We start from the raw sequence: 23,697 nt of genomic DNA, 5'->3' as shown, positions 1-23,697 counted from the left end.
ATTTTTTACTATCAATTTATGGCCTAAGGTGAAACATAATATGTTTGAACAATACAAACAATAGTTGGACCAATCCTGAAAATATATATGCTTGAGGCAAAATGTGTTTGGGGTATATGTTACAGAAGCGATTTTTTTTAGGGTCTAGGGAAAATTTTGTCAAAATTGTATTCCTACACAGAAAAAAATATCACCAAAATATTTCCAATTAAAAAGTTAATTGAAGTTTAAAATTTTTTCAATTAATAAATTAATTGATACAATTAACTTTTTAATCATGATAGAAACATTAAGTTAATTAAGTCAATGATTGAAATTTTTAAAATATTTAATTAAAAAATTAATTGATACAATTAACTTTTTAATCAAATTCGGAAGACTAATTCAGTTAAAACAAGTGCTGATTTTTTTTTTACTTTTTTAATTAAAAATGTATTTCAAACAATCATTTGTTAATCCAAATAAAAACTCTAAGCCAATCTAACTAAGTAATTAAAAATAGTTACCTTTTTTAATTAATAAATTAAATGCGTTTTGCAGTCAACATCAATTAAATTTTTAATTGAATCAATTAAAAAATTAATTAAATTTTGCTGAAAAAATCAATTAATTTTTTAATCAAGAATTTTTTCTATGCCCAATTAAAACTGTGATTGATATTATCATTTTCGTGATTGAAGACATTTCAATTAAAAAATTAATTGGATCAATTAATTTGGTGATTGAATCAGAGAAAAAATTTTTTGTGTGTAGAGAAAATTTTGTTAAAATTTTATTTCTGTAGAAAATTTTGTTAAAATTTTATTTCTATAGAAAATTTTGTCAAAATTTTATTCCTAGAGAAAATTTTTTCAAAATTGTATTTCATTTTTTAACACTTTATTTCTATAGAAAGTTTTGTCAACATTTTATACATAGAGAAAATTTTGTAAAAATTTAATTTCTATAGAAAATGTTGTCAAAATTTTATTTGTATAGAAAAGTTTGTCAAAACGTTACTCCTAGAGAAAATTTTGTCAAAATTCTATACCTAGAACAAATTTTTGTTCCTAGAGAAAAATTTATCAAAATTGTATTCCTAGAGAATATTTGGTCAAAATTTTATTCATAGAGAAAATGTTATTTCTATAGAAAATTTTGTCAAAATTGTATTTCTATAGAAAATTTTGTCAAAGTTTTATTTCTATAGAAGATTTTGTTAAAATTTTATTTCTATAAACAATTTTATTCCTAGTGAACATTTTGTCAACATTTTATTTCTTGAAAAAACTTTGTCAACATTTTATTTCTAAAGAAATTTTTGGCAAAATTTTATTTCTATAGACAATTTTGTCAAAGTTTTATTTTTATAGAAAATTTTGTCAACATTTTATTTCTATATTCCTAGAGAAAATTTTGTAAACGTTTTATTTCTTGTCAACATTTTATTTCTTGAAAAAACTTTGTCAACATTTTATTTCTAAAGAAACTTTTGGCAAAATATTATTCCTAGAGAAATTTTTGTCAAAATTTTATTCCTAGAGAAAATTTTGTCAAAATTTAAAAAAAAAAAATTCAAAATTCCATTCCTATTATTTTTGTTTATTTTGTCAAAATTTTATTCCTAGAGAAAATTTTGTCAAAATTTTATTTCTGTCAAATTTTTATTTCTATAGAAAATGTGGTCAAAATTTGTGGTTCAAAATCGAAAATTTTGCCAACGTTTTTGTCAAATTTTTTCCCTATTGCTAGAGAAAGTATTGTCAAAATTGTATTCCTAGAAAAATTTTTGTAAAAGTTTTGTTCCTAGAGAAAAACTTGTATTCCTAGAGAACATTTTGTAAAAATTTTATTCATAGAGAACATTTTATTTCTAGAGAAACTTTTATTAAAATTGTATTTCTACAGAACATTTTTTCAAAATTTTATTTCTATAGAAATTTGGTGAAGTACCTCTTAGGTGGAGAGGAATATTTTGTAAAATCTATCAAAACATCAAAGATTCTAAAAAATCTACCATTTTTGGTAGAATTCTACCAACTATGGCAACAGTTTCGGCCGAATACAAAAAAGTTCTTCAGCGGTCGATTATCTCGTCTCAGTAATGATGGTGGCGTTTCCGAGTGGTTCAAAGTTTCTCTAAGTGGTTTTCCCAAAATGGGAAACGTCTTTCGGACTCGGCTGTAAGAAGGAAGTCGCTTGTTATTGAGCTGAACATATAATCGGGCAGTGCTGGTTGGTAAGAGAGAAGTTTACTACTTGTGGTATGGACTGAATAAGCCTCAGAATTGACTCCCCGACTTCAGCCTATGCGCCTGAATACCGATCAATATCGTATTTAAAAATATGTCTAAAGAAATATAACAGAATTTTCTGTTTTCTATTCACTAATGTGCATTGTCGCCCAAATTTTAATGCTAGAAAAAAAATTGAATGTTAAAATTCTTTTCGCGTCCATGGGATGGGAACAACAATGTCATTCATTTTCTAACGCACCAAAATTATGGTCTCAGACTTCATAAAATTAATATTCTTGGCCGGGGTCAAATTCTGAGTCAGCCTAGTCCGTGGGTCTATCCTTCCGTTTGTTGTAATAACGCTAACTTCCGAACGATTTAACGACTATTGGCTTCAAACGTAGTTGTTACTAATCTAGGTCGGATAGCATAGCAAATGGGTTATATAGTAGACCACTTTAAGGCATAAGCACCAAATAAACCACTGCCCAGATTTGTCTTACTGAGTCTCATATTTCTTTGCTGTTTTCAGAAAACTGAACTTCGACCTTTCAGTATTTGAATTCACCTTCAAAGTCGTTACTGCGTTGGGCCTCGATAGCTTAAGCCAGAACTTTTTCAATATACATCAGCCATTCAACATCTCTTGAAAAACCATCACCATAAATGAAACGGAACAAGGATTTTAAATTTATCTTTTTTTCTCTTCTGTCACATTTCAAATGAAATTCTGTGGCAAATTCTTCCCCTCCGAGCTTGTCAACCATTAACCACAGCAAAGCCAGCATTATAACCACACGTATCATACGAACCTCTTAAATAGACATAAATAACAGCAGGATACAAAAAAGTTACACTCTGAAATCCTATTTCCTACAACATTACAATGTGAGTGAGAATGTCCATAGACCGCAAAGAGCAAAAAACCATCACTCGGTACTGAAGTACTGAGGTAACTGGGGTAAAGTGGAGAAATAAAAGGAAATAAAATCCTTGGTATAGTCCATCTAATTTTTGGCAATCAGCAATTGTGGTCGTTCATAATAGATTTAACTTAAAGATAGTAAACTTTTTCTATTTTCCCACAGACTGCACACACACACAATGAAGGCAGTGAAACTGGGGATAAGTCAGAATACTGCCAGGCCAGTATAAAAGGATGTCTGTCCACTAGTGGTGTAAGGACACACTTGAGCACTCATATATTTGCACACACACTCACACACACGCTCATAGCTCTCATCATCAAGATAACATGGTGATAATACATTGTCCTTGGGTGTGGCTGTGGCTGTGGTAGTGATGCTAGTGCTTGGGTGATTTAATGATTCTAATGATCCTTGTTTCATTGTTGTACTCATTGTAGCTTTGATAGTCTTCTAAGTGTCTCTTCAGGGACATAGGGAGCAATTGAAAGATGTTGGTGGGGACGCTGGGGAGAGAATATGAAGCTCAACTAATGCTAAGTCATTTGTGGCCATTTAAGATCTTACGTCTTTGATATGAATCCACATAGCCATACCCAAGTCCTGGCATAATAAATTAGTACTTAGTTTTTATTATCTAGTCAGTTGTGGTACAGTACAGTGTAGTAGTTCCATTTATGCCCCCTCACTTGCCGCCACATAGACAGTTAAGGCCGGTCGGTATATGCCACAAAACAAAAATGAAATTAAATGATGCTAACATCTCGAAACTAGGAGAAGCAATAATTAAGGACAGTTCACTCATAAACTCATTTCTTTGCTGATGACATATTCAAATGTCCATTTGTCAGCATTTGTGTAGATAATGCAATTGGCTGAGTGGAGACACAAACCAACTTCAACAAAAAACAAGTAAGTAAAGTAAAAAGTCGGGCGGGGCCGACTATATCATCCCCTAAACCACCCTTACTGAATTAGTAATCATAAGCATTTGTGGGGTAAAATTGATATAGGTCTTGGAGATAAACCGCAGTTGCATATTTAAGACAACTAAGGAAAGTCTAAAGTCGGACGGGGCCGACTATATTATACCCTGCACCACTTTGTAGATCTAAATTTTTGATACCATATGACATCCGTCAAATGTGTTGGGGGCTATATATAAAGGTTTGTCCCAAATACATACATTTAAATATCACTCGATCTGGACAGAATTTGATAGACTTCTACAAAATCTATAGACTCAAAATTTAAGTCGGCTAATGCACAAGGGTGGAACACAATGTTAATAAAAAACAAGTAAGGAAAGTCTAAAGTCGTGCGGTGCCGACTATATTATACCCTGCACCACTTAGTAGATCTAAATTTTCGATACCATATCACATCCGTCAAATGTGTTGGGTGCTATATATATAAGTTTGTCCCAAATACATACATTTAAATATTACTCGATTTGGACAGAATTTGATAGACTTCTACAAAATCTATAGTCTCAAAATTTATGTCGGCTAATGCACTAGGGTGGAACACAATGTTAGTAAAAATATATGGGAAACATTTAAATCTGAAGCAATTTTAAAGAAACTTCGCAAAAGTTTATTTATGATTTATCGCTCGATATATATGTATTGAAGTTTAGGAAAATTAGAGCCATTTTTACAACTTTTGACTAAGCAGTGGCGATTTAACAAGGAAAATGTTGGTATTTTGACCATTTTTGTCGAAATCAGAAAAACATATATATGGGAGCTATATCTACATCTGAACCGATTTCAATCAAATTTGGCACACATGACTATATTACTAATTGTACTTCTAGTGCAAAATTTCAACCAAATTGGGCAAAAACTCTGGCTTCTGCGGCCATATAAGTCCATATCGGGCGAAAAATATATATGGAAGCTATATCTAAATCTGAACCGATTTCAATCAAATTGGGCACACATGACTATACTACTAGTTGTACTCCCTGTGCAAAATTTCAACCAAATTGGGCCAAAACTCTGGCTTGTAGGACCATATTAGTCCATATCGGGCGAAAGATATATATGGGAGCTATATCTAACTCTGAACCGATTTCAATCAAATTTGCACACTTGACTATACTACTAATTGTACTCCTAGTGCAAAATTTCAACCAAATTCGGCCAAAAATCTGGCTTCTGGGGTTATATAAGTCCATATCGGGCGAAAGATATATAAGGGAGCTATATCTAAATTTGAACCGATTTCTTCCAAAATCAATAGGGTTCTATTCTGACCCAAAGTAGGAACATGTGCCAAATTTGAAGGCGATTGGACTTAAATTGCGACCTAGACTTTGATCACAAAAATGTGTTCACAGACAGACGGACGGACGGACGGACAGACGGACATGGTTATATCGACTCAGGGACCCACCCTGAGCATTATTGCCAAAGACGCCATGTGTCTATCTCGTCTCCTTCTGGGTGTTACAAACATATGCACTAACTTATAATACCCTGTTCCACAGTGTGGAGCAGGGTATAAATATGTGAAACATTTAAATCTGAAGCAATTTTAAGGAAACTTCGCAAAAGTTTATTTATGATTTATCGCTCGATATATATGTATTATAAGTTTAGGAAAATTAGAGTCATTTTTACAACTTTTCGACTAAGCGATTTTACAAGGAAAATGTTGGTATTTTGATCATTTTTGTCGAAATCAGAAAAACATATATATGGGAGCTATATCTAAATATGAACCGATTTCAACCAAATTTGGCACGCATAGCTACAATTCTAATTTTACTCCCTGTGCAAAATTTCAACTAAATCGGAGCAAAAAATTGGCCTCTGTGGTCATATGAGTGTAAATCGGGCGAAAGCTATATATGGGAGATATATCCAAATCTTAACCGATTTCACCCAAATTTGGCACGCATAGTTACAATGCTAATTCTACTCCCTGTGCAAAATTTCAACTAAATCGGAGTTACAAATTGGCCTCTGTGGGCAAATGAGTGTAAATCGGGCGAATGCTATATATGGGAGCTATATCTAAATCTGAACCGATTTGGCTGAGACCCATAAAATATTCGGATGTACGAAATTTGAGGAAGATCGGTTGGTATACACGCCAATTATGACCAGATCGGTGAAAAATATATATGGCAGCTATATCTAAATCTGAACCGATTTTTTCCAAAATCAATAGGGATCGTCTTTGAGCCGAAACAGGACCCTATACCAAATTTTAGGACAATCGGACTGAAACTGCGAGCTGTACTTTGCACACAAAAATACATCAACAGACAGACGGACAGACAGACAGACAGACAGACAGACAGACAGACGGACATCGCTAAATCGACTCAGAATTTAATTCTAAGCCGATCCGTATACTAAAAGGTTGGTCTATGATTACTCCTTCTTGGCGTTATATACAAATGCACAAACTTATTATACCCTGTAACACAGTAGTGGTGAAGGGTATAAATATGGGAAACATTTAAATCTGAAGCAATTTTAAGGAAACTTCGCAAAAGTTTTTTTATGATTTATCGCTCGATAAATATGTATTAGAAGTTTAGGAAAATTAGAGTCATTTTTACAACTTTTCGACTAAGCAGTGGCGATTTTACAAGGAAAATGTTGCTATTTTAACCATTTTTGTCGAAATAAGAAAACATATATATGGGAGCTATATCTAAATCTGTACCGATTTCAACCAAATTTGGCACGCATAGCTACAATGCTAATTCTACTCCCTGTGCAGAATTTCAACTAAATCGGAGTTAAAAATTGGCCTCTGTGGTCGTATGAGTGTAAATCGGGCGAAAGCTATATATGGGAGCTATATCTAAATCTGAACCGATTTCAACCAAATTTGGCACGCATAGCTACAATGCTAATTCTACTCCCTGTGCAGAATTTCAACTAAATCGGAGTTAAAAATTGGCCTCTGTGGTCGTATGAGTGTAAATCGGGCGAAAGCTATATATGGGAGCTATATCTAAATCTGAACCGATTTCAACCAAATTTGGCACGCATAGCTACAATGCTAATTCTACTCCCTGTGCAAAATTTCAACCAAATTGGGGTAAAACTCTGGCTTCTGGGACCGTACACGCAAAAAAAAAATTCTTTCCTCCCAAACGAAATTTTAGACAAACAAAGTTCGTTTCTCATTTGCTTTTCGCTGTAAGGAAGTGTATTTGGAAGAAAAGTATATACTTTTTGTGATAAACGTTTATTCTTTTCCAGGATGTAAAAACACTTTCATAAAGACAAACGCACAAAAAACATTGTTTTCTTGCTAATTGCATTTTTCCTCACATCTTTCTCACATCCACGAGGTTTTTTAGTTCTTAACACCTTTTCCTGTAATACCAACAATGTAGAAGAAATTATACGATTTTATAAATTTTTAAAATTTTTTTACCTTTCGCCTGGACGGAGAATCGAACCGCGGACCATGCACTTTGTAAGCCAACACACTAACCACTGAGCTATGCACCTGTTATGGTTATCAATAGATAAATATCCATATAAGTTATATTTATATAGCATAGCTTGCGGCGCCCACGAACCCAATAAACAAAGTTTATTTAACAGAAACAAACATTGAGTTTGGCACCGTGGAGCAGTGGTTGTTACGTCCGACTTGCATGCCAAGGGTCGTGTTCGATCCCGGCTTCGACCAAAGTTTTTTTTTTGTACATATATTCCAGATATGTTCGGAAGATTCCGAAAAAATGTTCAACATTACATTGTACATAGTATATTAAATTTTGAACTGTAAAATGTATCTTATTAAAGACCTAAAGTCAGAAAAGAACAGTGTTTGATATAAACGAAATGTACTGTGTTGTTGTTTCAAAAATAACCTTTTTTATTGAAAAAATAAAAACTTTGTAACAAACGAATTGTTTTGGTGATAAAAGATTAAAATTTTCGAAGCAATTCAAAAAACTCTAACAAAAGAAAAACATTTTCTGTACCCGTTTTCCAAACGTTTTTTTTTTGCGTGTAGTACATCAAAATGTGAAATTTGAGTAACATTGGTTAATAAATAAGAGTACTACGGTCAAATTTGGGAAAATCGAGCGATGCATATATATGGAAGCTATTTCTAAATATGAACCAATTTGCATAATATTTTGCAGGTTTGACTAATACCACAAAAGGTTACCTTGTGCAAAATTTGAGTCAAATCAGTTAAGAAATGAGGCCTGTATGGTCAAACATAAAGTTATTAGGGGCGAATTTTTCAAAATCGGGCTTTACATATATGGGAGCTATATCTACATTTGAACCGATTTCATTGAAATTTTGCACATATAGTAAGAACTATAGAGGACTGGATCTAGCCAACTTTCAGTAAGATCGGTTGATAAATAAGGGTTCTATTGCCAAATTTGGGAAAATCGGGCTATACATATATATGGGAGCTGTAGCTAAATCTTAACCGATTTCAATGATTTTTTGCACATATATATATAATATATATTTCGCCCGATTTACACTCATATGACCACAAAGGCCAAATTTTTAGTCCGCTTTACGTGAAATTTTGCACAGAGAGTAGAATTAACATTTTAGCAATGTGTGCCAGAATTGATCAAAATCGGCTCAGTTTTAGACAAAGCCCATATGTATGTTCTTCCGTTTTTGACAAATATGAGCAAAATACCCACATTTTCCTTGTAAAATTGCCACTGCTAAAAATGACTCAAACTTTTCTTCACCTCCAATACGTATTTATCGACCGTTAAATCATTAAAGCAGTTTTGCGTAATCTCATAAAAAATTAATTTTCAATTTTTACTAACATTAATGCCCCAGGGAATTAGCCGATTTAAATTTCAAAATATTTTATAGATGTCTGAAAAATATTGTCCAAATCGGTTTAGATTTAAATATATGTATATGGGGCTATAAACCTTTATATATTTATTTGAGATGGTATCAAAAATGTAGATCTACAAAGTCTTGCAGGGTATAATATAGCCGGCCCCGCCAGACCTTAGACTCTGTTAATTTATTTAAAAAAAAAAAATGGAAGAAAGTAACCAAAAGCCACCATTTCCAAGTAACATATATTGATTGATTTTTGTTTTCTTTAAATTTCACACGGTCTTTTAAATCAAAGAAGAAAATTAGTCCTAATTTTATTTTGAGGTAGATTTTCATACTTCAGAAACATTTCATTGGACCTCATATTCACCATGCCCATATTCGTGACCCTGTTTCATTTGGGTTTTGATGCTCATTTTTATGGGGGCTATTTTCATACCGCCAGGTGGCATTATCGTCAAATGCTAGAAATCGAAAATAGGCCCCACTTCAAAACGAAGCAAAATCACAAAAAATAAACTGAGGTTCATTTTCATTTTAAATAGTTGGGGTTTATTTGCATAATGAAAACGGACCCCAAAAATACAATAAAGTTACTTACTAAAAACATAAAAAAATTGTGTTGTTGTTTTCTACATCATTTTTTGGGGTTCTACTTTATTAAGGTTTTGCGGCTCATTGTCATGGGACCCATATTCATGGCGTGTTTTATTTCATTTTTCATTTAGCTGTGTTATATCATTATAAAATAAAATTCCACTCTTAAATATGAAACACAGGCCCAACAAGTTGAAATAACACCCCAAACTTATCTAACATTTGGGGCTCATTTTCATGGATCCTATATTCCTAGCACCTTTTATATAATTTTTAGTTAGCTGTGCTATTTCCTTGTGAAATAAAATTCCACTCTTAAATATTAAACACAGGCCCAAAAATTACCTACCTCAAAATAACTTTGGGGCTAATTTTCATGGGCCCTATATTCATAACGCCTTTTATTTAATTTTTAGTTAGCTGTGCTATTTCATTGTAAAATAAAATCCCAGACTTAAATATAAAACAAAGTCTCATAATATTGAAATAACACCCCAAAATACCCATCTGTGCTCCCTATAAAATCATTTGGGATCTTATTTCATTTCCTCTATGGGGCATTATTTTATGGAACCTTGGGGACATATTTCCTTTATATTTTTTAGAGGGTCTTATTTCAAAGAATCTAATATTTTCAGTGTATATAAACCAGGTTCTCTACACACAAAAAAATGATTTTTGGATTCAATCACGAAATTAATTGATCCAATTAATTTTTAATAAAAATAAAAAATTAATTGATTCAATTATGAAATTAATTGATATTATTAATTCTTGTGATTGATTTTCTTTGTTTTAATTAAAAAATTTGTTGAATCAATTAAATTTTTAATTGAATATTTTTGAAAAATTAAAATTTTAATTCGAAATATTGAAAATTTTTTCTGTGTATGATGCCATTGAAAATGGATTTCAACTCCACCTCTTGATGTGAGAGAACCTCCCGCTTGCCCCAACTTGTAATTCCTTGGGAAGGTTTGTATATTTATGAATATTACCCACAATATTATAAATTCTATTAAAATCCAAAAAAAAAAATCTACTCCCAACTCAAGACCTAAGGGGCCATCTTAAAGGTAAAAGAAGGAAATTTATGTCCTGTCATTAATGGACAAGAGATGAGAATATCCACAAAACAAAACCCATTTCGAGAGCTCATTTGGAAAATGAAAAAGAATTTTTGCTCTGTCATAACTGGAATTTTATAAATATTTATGGGGCTAAAACGTAAGAGGCAAATGAGATAAATGAAACTTACCTCCTTTCACATGGACTTCACGGCTGAGAACTGTGCCCACCAAATTTCTCAGTTTACATCTGCATCACCGCAAAGAGTAAGCGCCAAAAAGAAAAACATCATAAAGAAAATGTAAAAGAAAAGAGAAAATGACAATTTTTCTGTTTAATTTTTTGTTTTCTTTGCCAGACCACACGGGGGACTACAAGGATAAAATATTGTGCAACAAATAATGTCTCGATGTTGTCGCCCCGTTTTTCCCGAGGTGAGATGTTGGTAAATATTTGCAAAGACTCAACCTACCTATAAACACTGGAATGGACTTCATGACGAAACTTTTCTGCGGTAAATGGATAGAACATCAGGCTGCCATTTGTTGTCTGCACCACCATATCCTGTTGTGGTGGTATGGGTGTCCACTCCACCTATAAGCAAATATCCCCCAAAAAAAGAAAACCAAAAGGACAAAGTTAGCACAAGCGAAGGATATTAGATTGTGGTTCTTTTCTTTTTTTTTTTTGTATGGTCCAGTTTAGAGGACTCTCTAATGTACCGTTAAGAAGTAATACTTAATTTATGTTTAATTAAAAAACAACTACAACAAAAAGAATAACAGCAAAAAACATTTACAGGACTCATAAACAAAAAGGAATCCCAAGAAAGTATATAGAGCAGAATACAATGGATTTCCCATCTGGGGCTACTTTTAGTTACGTTTTGGTCAGAATACACGAAATATATCCATAACTCCAAAAAAACAACTATATGATTTTCTTGGGTGGAACATTAAATAACAGGTTGGCAGATAAGACCCCGGTCTAACAAAGAACAACACATTTTTTGTCAAAATTCGTTTTTATTATTCAACATAGTTCTCTTCAAGAGCGATACAACGATTATAACGACCTTCCAATTTTTTCATACCATTTTGGTAGTACCCCTTCGGTTTTGCCTCAAAATAGGTCTCAGTTTCGGCGATCACCTCTTCATTGCAGCCAAATTTTTTCCCTGCGAGCATCCTTTTGAGGTCTGAGAACAAGAAAAAGTCGCTGGGGGCCACATCTGGAGAGTACGGTGGGTGGGGAAGCAATTCGAAGCCCAATTCATGAATTTTTGCCATCGTTGTCAATGACTTGTGGCACGGTGCGTTGTCTTGGTGGAACAACACTTTTTTCTTCTTCATATGGGGCCGTTTTGCCGCGATTTCGACCTTCAAACGCTCCAATAACGCCATATAATAGTCACTGTTGATGGTTTTTCCCTCCTCAAGATAATCGATAAAAATTATTCCATGCGCATCCCAAAAAACAGAGGCCATTACTTTGCCAGCGGACTTTTGAGTCTTTCCACGCTTCGGAGACGGTTCACCGGTCGCTGTCCACTCAGCCGACTGTCAATTGGACTCAGGAGTGTAGTGATGGAGCCATATTTCATCCATTGTCACATATCGACGAAAAAACTCGGGTGTATTACGAGTTAACAGCTGCAAACACCGCTCAGAATCATCATGGGTGAGCTCTCGTGGCACCCATTTTGCACAGAGCTTCCGCATATCCAAATATTGATGAATGATATGACCAACACATTCCCTTGATATCTTAAAGGCCTCTGCTATCTCGATCAACTTCATTTTACGGTCATTCAAAATCATTTTTTTGGATTTTTTTGATGTTTTCGTCGGTAACCACCTCTTTCGGGCGTCCAATGCGTTCACAGTCCTCCGTGCTCATTTCACCACGCTTGCATACCAATCAATTATTGTTGATTTCCCTGGGGCAGAGTCCGGAAACTCATTATCAAGCCAAGTTTTTGCTTCCACCGTATTTTTTCCCTTCAGAAAACAGTATTTTATAGAGGTCTGCATCGAATAACTTTTCACTGCATGTATGCAATTCGCTGTCGAATATAGTACATACACTGTCTTTCTCTCAGAGCGCAAGTAGTGAAGTGAAGAGAACACTTGTTTGTCAAATACCACCAAGTACTTATCCGAAACAATATGTGTTCCGAAAAAAAGGAACAATAAAAATGTAAGTACTTGAGAAAAAGTACAACATGGATTCTCTTCACTTCTCGTGGTACCACAAGTATTTCTCAGTATGTGCGAAGCAAAACTTTCCATTATTATTAATCATAGATATGTATGTATATCACATATTTCATATATTTATGTGTGTCACACACTTACCTTAACGTTTGCCCCTCTTTATAACAAACCAAAACATATATTATGGAGAGTAACTGTTTTTTTTGTATTTCTGAAACTGCATGTGGTACATGGAGTACTCTATGAAGTTTTGTTCTCGCAACATACTCGACGTGATCACTCTGAGTCAGGGATGGAAAATGCAGTACTATAGTACTTTTTTCAATACTTTTCCACCCTGCTCAGTACCGTAGTACCCCCGCGAATGATTTAGTACCTTTTGTGTAGACAATAGTTTTGACAAAATATTTTAATATTTTGAGAAAGTCTTTAACAAACTAATTTGCTAATAATCTTTTACAAATTTGGCAAAACAGACAAGTTCATGCGAGAATAAAATCTCGATTTTGTAAAAGTCATAGTCAAAAACACCAATTCATTCAATTTCAACAATGCTTTAGTCGAAAAAAGCACCCGTTTTTATATTACGCTTGCACACGAACACTTTCTAGATGAGAAGTTATCGATCGCTTACTAAAATAATGCGAACCAAAAACTACCAAAAAATATCATTTTGCAAAATTTATTTCTTCAGAAAGTTTTGTCACAATTATATTTCTACAGAAAATTTTGTAAATTTTTTTTCTTTTGGAAAATTTTCTCAAAATTTTATTTCCAATAGAAAATTTTGTCAAAATTTTATTTCTATAGAAAATTTTGTCAAAATTTTATTTCTATAGAATTTTTTTTTTAAATTTTATTTCTATAGAAAATTTTATCAAAATTTTATTTCTATAGAAAATTTTGTCAAAATTTAATTTCTATAGAAAAATTTGTCAAAATTTTATTTCTATAGAAAAATTTGTCAAAATTTTATTTCTATAGAAAAATTTGTCAAAATTTTATTTCTATAGAAAATGTTGTCAAGATTTTGTCAAAATTGTATTTCTATAGAAAATGTTGTCAAAATTTTATTTGTATCGAAAATTTGTCAAAATTTTTTTTCTATAGAAAATTTTGTCAAAATTTTGTTTCTATAGAAAATTTTCTCAAAATTTTATTTCTATAGATAATTTTCGCATTTTTTATTGAGAAGTTGACAAACAAAATTTTATTTGCTTTAAATTACTTTAGTTTTTAAGCTTTTATTTCATATATTCTACACATAGATTTCTTACTACAATACATGTATAATAGGCCTTTATTGGCTTCCTTTGTATTGATGACTGAATAAATAAATAAAATAAATAAATAAATAAATTCAGTCTAACGGAGCACTTGACAATAATCACCCAATGGGATTTTTGTTGAAATTTAGAGAAAAGTACTTTTTCGCTCAAAAAATACCTTTTTTGTACTTTCTTAAAAATTGTATTTTCCATCCCTGCTCTGAGTACACTTCAATAAGAGAGAAAGAGGAATATGTGTTTGTTGATAGTGAAGACATCAGAGTAGCAACAAGAAGTTACTCATGGCTTTTGGTGTTCATCAAAATGTGTTCCAATTGTTTTGCGACTCTTTCAAATAGATGTACTCATGTAGCAAGTACACGTGTACTCTGCATTTACAAATGGAACTGTGCAGACCTCTAGTATTTTATCAGAACACGAAATTCCTTTTTTATACCCTTCACCATAGGATCGGGGTATATTAACTTTGTCATTCCGTTTGTAACACATCGAAATATTGCTCTAAGACCCCATAAAGTATACATATTCTGGGTCGTGGTGAAATTCTGAGTCGATAGGAGCATGTCCGTCCGGCCGTCCGTCCGTCCGTCTGTTGAAATCACGCTAACTTCCGAACGAAACAAGCTATTGACTTGAAACTTGGCACAAGTAGTTATTATTGATGTAGGTCGGATGGTATTGCAAATGGGCCATATCGGTCCACTTTTACGTAGAGCCCCCATATAAACGGACCCGCAAATTTGGCTTGCGATTACTCTAAGAGAAGCAAATTTCATCCAATCCGGCTGAAATGTGGTACATGGTGTTAATATATGGTCTTTAACAACCATGCAAAAATTGGTCCACATCGGTCCATAATTACATATAGCCCCCATATAAACCGATCCTCCGATTTGGCTTGCGGAGCCTCTATGAGAAGCAAATTTCATCCGATCCGGCTGAAATTTGGTACATGGTGTTAGTATATGGTATATAATGACCATGCAAAAATTTAACCACATCGGTTCATAATTACATATAGCCCCGATATAAACCGATCCCCAGATTTGACCTCCGGAGCCTCTTGGAAGACCAAAATTCATGTGATTCAGTTGAAATTTGGTACGTGGTGTTAATATATGACCTCAAACACCCATGCAAAAATTGGTCGAAATCGGTCATTAATTATATATAGCCCCCATATAAACCGATCCCCAGATTTAACCTCCGGAGCCCCTTGGAAGAGCAAAATTCATCCGATTCGGTTGAAATTTGGTACGTGATGTTAGTATATGGTATCCACCAACCAAGCAGAAATTGGTTCATATCAGTCCATAATTATATATAGCCCCCATATAAACCGATCCCCAGATTTGACCTCCGGTGCCTTTTGGAGAAGCAAAATTCTTCCGATCTGGTTGAAATTTGGAAGACCGATCCCCAGATTTGATTTCTGGAGCCTCTTGGAAGAGCAAAATTCATCCGATTCGGTTGAAATTTGGTACGTGATGTTAGTATATGGTATCCACCAACCATGCAGGAATAGGTTCGTATCAGTCCATAATTATATATAGCCCCTATATAAACCGATCCCCAGATTTGACCTCCGGTGCCTTTTGGAGAAGCAAAATTCATCCGATCTGTTTGAAATTTGGTACGTGGTGGTAATATATGATATTTAACAACCATGCCAAAAGTGGTCCATATCAGTCCATAATCATATGTAGCCCCTATATAAACCGATCCCGAGACTTGGTTTTGGAGCCTCTTGGAGAAGCAAATTTCATCCGAGTCAGTTGAAATTTGGTATATTGTGCTAGTATATGGCCGTTAACAACCATGCCTAACTAGGTCCATATCAGTCTATAGTTATATATAGCCCTCAGATAAATCGATCCCCAATCACACAAAAATTGGTCCATATCAAGTTCATAATTCTATAGAATTATCAAGTTCATAATTCATATCAAGTTCATAATTCATATCAAGTTCATAATTGTGTATAGCCCCCATATAAGCGACCCCCATATTTCAATTCTGGCTCTCTACGTACCGTGCAAAAGTCCATGACGGTTCGTAATTATTTGTAGACTTACCTATACATAACTTTTTTGTCTAATATATACCACGTATGGACTAACTCACAATTTAGAAAACGATGTTAAGAAGTTTTAAGATACCACAACCCAAGTAATTCGATTGTGTATAACAGTCTTTCGTAGAAGTTTCTAAGCAATCTATGGTGGAGGGTACATAAGATTCGGCCTGGCCGAACTTACGGCCGTATATAATTGTTTGAAGCTGATTCAGTACAATTTTAAGAATGCTATTTATCATGCTTAAACCAAATATTGCGTGTAAGTCTCAAAAATAACCTCTCTGTGAGTGTGTGTGTGTGAGTAGCGTATTCCGGAAAAATACGCTCACGAAAATAATCCATCTCACGAACGTTTACGAGTTTATCTCGGTTACAATTTTTGTGGCACATATGATGTTAAGATTCGGTTCTCGAGTTTAATCATGGCCACGTTTTCTAGTCATGTCCACCACATAAATTAATTAAAATTCTAGCATTGACCCTATATCTAATGGCGACTATCACATTATGGTACTCTTGTCAACGGAGTATGTTTTTTAACTCTCATTCACATTTACGCACACTCAAAAAACGTGAGAAGATTTTTCGTGAGAACAGAGATTTTTTCAAGTCATTTCTGGTCATGAGTGTGCGTGAGTAAAAAATTACTCATTACAAATTACACACCTCAAGCTGCAGGTAGTCTTAAAGTACGGGCAATTTTTTTTCGGCCCGAAATTGTTTTAATACCCTCCACCATATGATGGAAGATATACAATTCTGTTATTCCGCTTGTAACACATCAAAATATTGGCCTCGGACTCCATAATGTATATATATCCTGGATCGTCGTGAAATTCTGAGTTGACCTAGCGGTGTCCATCAGTCACACTAACTTCTAAACAAAATAAGCTGATGGATAGAAACTTGGCACAAGTAGCTGTTATTGAAGAAGATCGGATGGTATTACAAATGGACCATATCGGACCACGTGTAGGCATATAACCGATCGCCCAGATTTGACTTCAAAAGCCTCTAGGAAGAGTAAGTTTCATCCGATTCGGTTTACATTTGGGACCTAACTATTTATAGACTCTTTTTGGAGGAGAAGATATCATCCAGTTGAAACTTGGTATACGCCCACCAACAACCGTGCAAAAATTAGTCCACACCTATGCCCATATTTGACTTCCGCAGCCTCTTGGAAGAGCAAATTTCATCCAATACGGTTTAGAATTGGCCCTAGAACAGACCGGTTGAAATTTCGTACGTGACGTTAGTATAGTCCTCTAACAACCGTGCAAAAATTAGCCCACACCGATCCCCATATTTGTTTTCCGTAGCCTCTTGGAAGAGTAAATATCATCCAATACGGATTAAGCTTGGCCCTAGAACAAGATCGGTTGAAATTTCGTGCGTGATGTTAGTATACGTTCTCTAACAATCGTGCAAAAACTTGCCCATTTTGGTTTTTATAGCCCCCATTAAGACCGGTCCACAAGATTTGATTTCTGGAGCCTCATGGAAGAATAAATTTAATCCCATCCGGAATTTGGCCCTATAGCAAAAATTTGTTCACATCGGTTCGAAATTATTTATAGATTCCTTTACGTAAACCGATCAGTAACTAAAGAATATTATATAGGTATTTAATCTGTCTTCTTTTTTCTCTAACATACTCTATATGGACTATCTGGCAATTTAGTAATTCGTGGAGGAGGACACATAAGATTTGGATTGACCGAACAGTATATACTTGTTCTTAATACCCTCCTCCATGAATTCAGAAAATTATTGATGTCAAAATCGACAACAATTAAATCGACATTGGCAATTTGTCCTACGATTAGAAATCGATAATTCTATTCTTTCATTTGCTTTGCACTTCTCTCTGGTATGTCTCCATATTAAATGGATATTTAACTGCTCAGCCATCTTGTTGAGAGATTTGTGATAAAACAATACCACATACATACAAGTGTGTTTATTTCTTACCTCCGGCGGTGGACTTCCATGTCCGGAACATTCGATGAGACCACCCGAATTATTCGAGAATTCCACACGATGTGATGGCTCGTGTAGAAATACGGGACCTTGCAAATCCAATCCATTAACCGTGATATATAATTGAACTGCAATAGAAGAAAAATACGGGAAATTTGTATTATTCGGTTACAATTGCGATACTAAAACACAATCAATGCTCACTACAATAACAATCTGATCATAAGGAAGAAACACTACCAAGTATTCTCCTGTTTTATTTATATTTCCAACAATGTGAAGATTACCCCATATTTGAAATCAATATTTTAGCCATTGTATGAAACTGTCCGAATGTCAATATACTCTTTTATTTATCAAATCGTTGTATGTACTGAGGCTATAAATCATTGTCACAGTCATTATCCTTACCTTCACACTCGCCCAATTTTGTCAGGTAACTAAACCCTAAATGTCACATTCATCATGGCTTTTGAAATTTTTGCAACTATAGTCACCGGAGGTGATAGTGTATTTTAATGACCTGTAATAATAACAGCTGCTAGATGCTAGGCTCTAGGCTTACCCTGTAATCTATCGACATAAATTATATCCCTGAAGCTGATGCTGGCAACAGTTGCACCCGTACTTCTGTGATTGTTGGAGTCATTAGAATAAATGACTACTCGTTAATATTTTTTTATATATTAATATTTTTTCAACTTCATTGAATTTAATTTTCTTTCTTTGGTTAAAAGTAGCTTGGTAGCACTATCTCCAGTGCACACATTGGGTCACATCCACATCCACTGTTGCCACTCGTACCAAAACAAATGTTGTTTTATTCGAAAGAAATGTTTTATACTAAATTTATTGAAAAATGTAATTTCTATAGAAAATTTTATTTTTATAGGAATTTTTTTTGCAAAATTTTATTTCTATAGAAAATTTTTGCAAAATTTTATTTCCATAGAACATTTTTGCAAAATTTTGTTTCTATGGAAAATTTTTGCAAAATTTAATGTCTATAGAAAATTTTTGCATGAGTTTATTTCTATACAAAATTTTTGCAAAGTTTTATTTCTATAGAAATTTTTTGTAAATTTTTATTTCTGTAGAAAATTTTGTCAAAGTTTTATTTCTATAGAAAGTTTTTACAAAATTTATTTTCTATAGAAAATGTTTGCAAAATCTTATTTCTATAGAAAATTTTTGCAAAATTTTATTTCTATAGAAAAATTTTATTTCTATGGCAAATTTTTGCAAAATTTTATTTCTATAGAAAATGTTTGCAAGATTTGATTTCTATAGATTTTTTTTCTATGGATAATGTTTGCAAAATTTTATTTCGATATAAAATTTTAGCAAAATTTTAATTCTATAGAAAATTTTTGCATCCTTTTATTTCTATAGTAAATTCTTGCAAAATTTTATTTGTATAGAACATTTTTGCAAAATTTTATTTGTATAGAAAATTTCTGCAAAACTTTATTTCCATTGAAAATTTTTGCAAAATTTTATTTCTATAGAAAATTTATGCAAAATGTTATTTCTATAGAAAATTTTTGCATGATTTTATTTAAATAAATGGCAATTGTTTTATTATTTGAAAGCAAAATATTTATTTATTGAAAGAAAAAGATCGAATAAAACACCAAAAACCAATGATTTTGTTTCTATACAAAATTTATGCAAATTTTTATTTATTTAGAAAATGTTTGCAAAATTTTATTTATTATTTTATTTCCATAGAACATTGTTGCAAAAGTTTATTTCTATGGAAAATTTGTGCAAAATTTTATGTCTATAGAAAATTTTTGCATGAGTTTATTTCTATACAAAATTTTTGCATAGTTTTATTTCTATAGAAATTTTTTGTAAATTTTTATTTCTGTAGAAAATTTTGTCAATGTTTTATTTCTTTAGAAAGTTTTTACTAAATTTCATTTCTATATAAATTTTTTGCAAAATCTTATTTCTATAGAAAATTTTTGCAAAATTTTATTTCTATAGAAAAATTTTGCAACATTTTATTTCTATGGAAATTTATTTTTATTTTATTTCTATAGAAAATGTTTGCAAGATTTGATTTCTATAGAATTTTTTTTCTATGGAAAATGTTTGCAAAATTTTATTTGAATAAAAAATTTTTGCAAAATTTTATGTCTATATAAAATTTTAGCAAAATTTTGTTTCTATAGAAAAGTTTTGCAAAATTTTATTTCTATAGTAAATTCTTGTAAAATGGTATTTGTATAGAAAATTTTTGCAAAATTTTTTCTATAGAAAATGTTTGCAAGATTTGATTTTTATAGAATTTTTTTCTATGGAAAAGGTTTGCAAAATTTTATTTCCATAGAAAATTTTTGCAAAATTTTATTTCTATATAAAATTTTAGCAAAATTTTACTTCTATAGAAAATTTTTGCAAAATTTCATTTCTATTGTAAATTTTTGCAAAATTTTATTTCTGTAGAATTTTTTTTTTCTATGGAAAATTTTATTTACATAGAAAATTTTTGCAAAATTTTATTTCTATGTAAAATTTTAGCAAAATTTTATTTCTATAGTAAATTCGTGCAAAATTTTATTTGTGTATAAAATTTTAGCAAAATTTTATTTCTATATAAAATTTTAGCAAAATTTTGTTTCCATAGAAAATTTTTGCAAAATTATATTTCTATGTAAAATTTTAGCAAAATTTTATTTCGATGTATAATTTTATTTCTATGGAAAATTTTTTCAGAATTTTATTTCTATAGAAATTTTTTGCATGTTTTTATTTCTATAGAAAATTTTATCAAAGTTTTATTTCTGCATTTTTATAAAATTTCATTTCTATAGAAAATTTTTGCAAAGTTTTATTTCTATAGAAATTTTTTGTAAATTTTTATTTCTGTAGAAAATTTTGTCAAAATTTAAAATAAAATTTTATTTCTATAGAAAATGTTTGCAAAATTTTATTTCGGCATAATTTGATTTCTATAGAAAGTTTTTGAAAAATTTTATTTCTATAAAAAATGTTTGCAACATTTTATTCGGTACAAAATGTCTGCAAAAGTTTATTTTGGTTGAAAATTTCTGCAAAATTTTATTTCCATAGAACATTTTTGCAAAATTTTATTTCTATGGAAAATTTTTGCAAAATTTTATTTCTATAGAAAATTTTTGCAAAGTTCTACTTCTGTAGAAAATGTTTGCAAAATTTTATTTCGATAGAAAATTTCTCCAAAAGTTTATTTCCATTGAAAATTTCTGCAAAATTTTATTTATATAGAACATTTTTGTAAAATTTTATTTCTATGGAAATTTTTGCAAAATTTTTATTTCTGTAGAAAATTTTATCAAAGTTTTATTTTTATAGAAAGTTTTTACAAAATTTCATTTCTATAGAAAATTTTTGCAAAATCTTATTTCTATAGATTTTATTTCTATAGAAAATTTTTGCAAAGTTTTATTTCTATAGAAATTTTTTGTAAATTTTTATTTCTGTAGAAAATTTTGTCAAAGTTTTATTTTTATTTCAAAAAAAAAAAAATTGCATGATTTGATTTCTATAAAAATTTTTTGAAAATTTTTATTTCTATAGAAAATGGTTGCAAAATTTTATTTCGGTAGAAAATTTATGCAAAAGTTTATTTTCATTGAAAATTTCTGCAAAATTTTATTTCCATAGAACATTTTTGCAAAAATTTTATTTCTACAAAAAATTTTTGCTAAATTTTATTTCTATAGAAAATTTTTGCTAAATTTTATTTCTATAGAAAAATTTCGCAAAATTTTATTTCTATACAAAAATTTGCAAAATTTGATTGCTATAGAAAATTTTTGCAAAACTTTATTTACATAGAAAATTTTTACAAAATTTTATTTCTATATAAAATTTTGCAAGCATTTTATTTCTATATAAAATTTTAGCAAAATTTTATTTCTATAGCAAATTCTTGCAAAATTTTATTTGTATAGACAATTTTTGCAAAATTTTATTTCTATAGAAAATTTTTGCAAAATCTTATTTCTATAGAAAACTTTTGCATGATTTTATTTCTATAGAAAATGTTTGCAAAGTTTTGTTTCTATAGAAATTTTTTGTTAATTTTTATTTGTGTAGAAAATTTGTCAAAGTTTTATTTCTATAGAAAAATTTTGCATGATTTGATTTCTATAGAAAATTTTTGAAAAGTTTTATTTCTATAGAAAATGTTTTCAAAATTTTATTTCGGTAGAAAATTTCTGCAAAAGCTTATTTTAATTGAAAATTTCTGCAAAATTTCATTTCCATAGAACATTTTTGCAACAATTTTATTTCTATAGAAAATTTTTGCATGTTTTTATTTCTATAAAAAAAATTTGTAAATTTTTATTTCTGTAGACAATTTTGTCAAAGTTTTATTTATATAGAAAGTTTTTACAAAATTTTATGTCTATATAAAATTTTTGCGAAATCTTATTTCAATAGAAAATTTTGGCAAAATTTTTTTTCTATAGAAAATTTTTGCATAATTTTATTTCTATAGAAAAATTTCGCAAAATTTTATTTCTATAGAAAATGTTTGCAAAAGTTTAATTTCCCTAGAAAAATTTTGCAAAATTTTATTTATGTATAAAATTTTAGCAAAAATTTTATTTCTATAGAAAATGTTATTTCTGTAGCAAATTCTTTCAAAATTTTATTTGTATAGAAAATTTTTGCAAAATTTTATTTCTATAGAAAATTTTTGCAAAATTTTATTTGTATGGAGAGTTTTTGCAAAATTTTAATTCTATAGTAAATTCTTGCAAAATTTTATTTGTATAGAAAGTTTTTGCAAATTTTTTTTCTATAGAAAATTTTCTCAAAACTTTATTTCTATTGAGAATTTTTTTTTTTAAATTTTATTTTTAGAAGAATTTTTTGAAGACCTCTTAGGTGGAGAGGAATATTTTGAAAAATCTGCCAAAAACATTAAGAATTCTAACAATCTACCAAATCATAAAAAAATCTACCAATTTTGGTAGAATTCTTGTGGTAACTGAGGTCTCAATCCGTTGGACTTTTGTGCCTGGGCCATTTTTAAGATTAAAGGTGGAACTAAAAACTATCAAAGTTGCGGTCATCTCAAGACATTCCTTTACCAGGAACGGACCAAAATGCCGCAGAGCCACTTTCGTGCTGTGTGATAGCTTTGTCGACCGTTGGAAGGCCATAATTTCTTACAAGGTAGTCAATTCGATCAAATCTAAATTGATTCTAAAATTTGATGTTATTACCGACATTTTTTTGTTGCTGTTTAACAATAAAATTTAATAAAAATAGCTCCTTTCTTTGCATTACATATCAGCCTCCCTGTAGTCTTCTTGATGATTTTCTTCGTGAGTGGACATTTTCTACGACTACTTTTACGATTGTGGGAGCGAATCAATCATCGGTTTTTTGATTTTTTTCAAATGACAAGCTTATGTTTTCCTCCATCCGATAGTAATGTGGGATACAAAATCCGCTTTTCGAAATCACTGTTAGAGCATCCACATCCATTGGCTTAGTT

At 31.2% G+C, this 23,697-nt stretch overlaps 1 protein-coding gene across 1 annotated transcript in view; it reads right to left on the bottom strand.

Annotated features, from left to right (window-relative positions):
* Dscam4 (Down syndrome cell adhesion molecule 4) overlaps nt 1-23,697 on the bottom strand; it is a 552,772-nt gene that overhangs the window by 231,103 nt on the left and 297,972 nt on the right. Inside the window, exons 3-5 of the mRNA XM_075303780.1 lie at nt 18,186-18,322; nt 11,102-11,223; nt 10,820-10,878 (exon numbers count right to left, since the gene is read on the bottom strand). Of these exons, the coding sequence (XP_075159895.1) occupies nt 10,820-10,878; nt 11,102-11,223; nt 18,186-18,322 (318 nt within the window). The remainder of the gene's footprint in view (nt 1-10,819; nt 10,879-11,101; nt 11,224-18,185; nt 18,323-23,697) is intronic.

Source organism: Haematobia irritans, chromosome 4 (genome assembly GCF_050003625.1).
Source record: "Haematobia irritans isolate KBUSLIRL chromosome 4, ASM5000362v1, whole genome shotgun sequence".
NCBI lineage: Eukaryota > Metazoa > Arthropoda > Insecta > Diptera > Muscidae > Haematobia > Haematobia irritans.
Note: the sequence above shows the minus strand (reverse complement) of the source record. Positions and strands in the feature narration are given on the sequence as shown.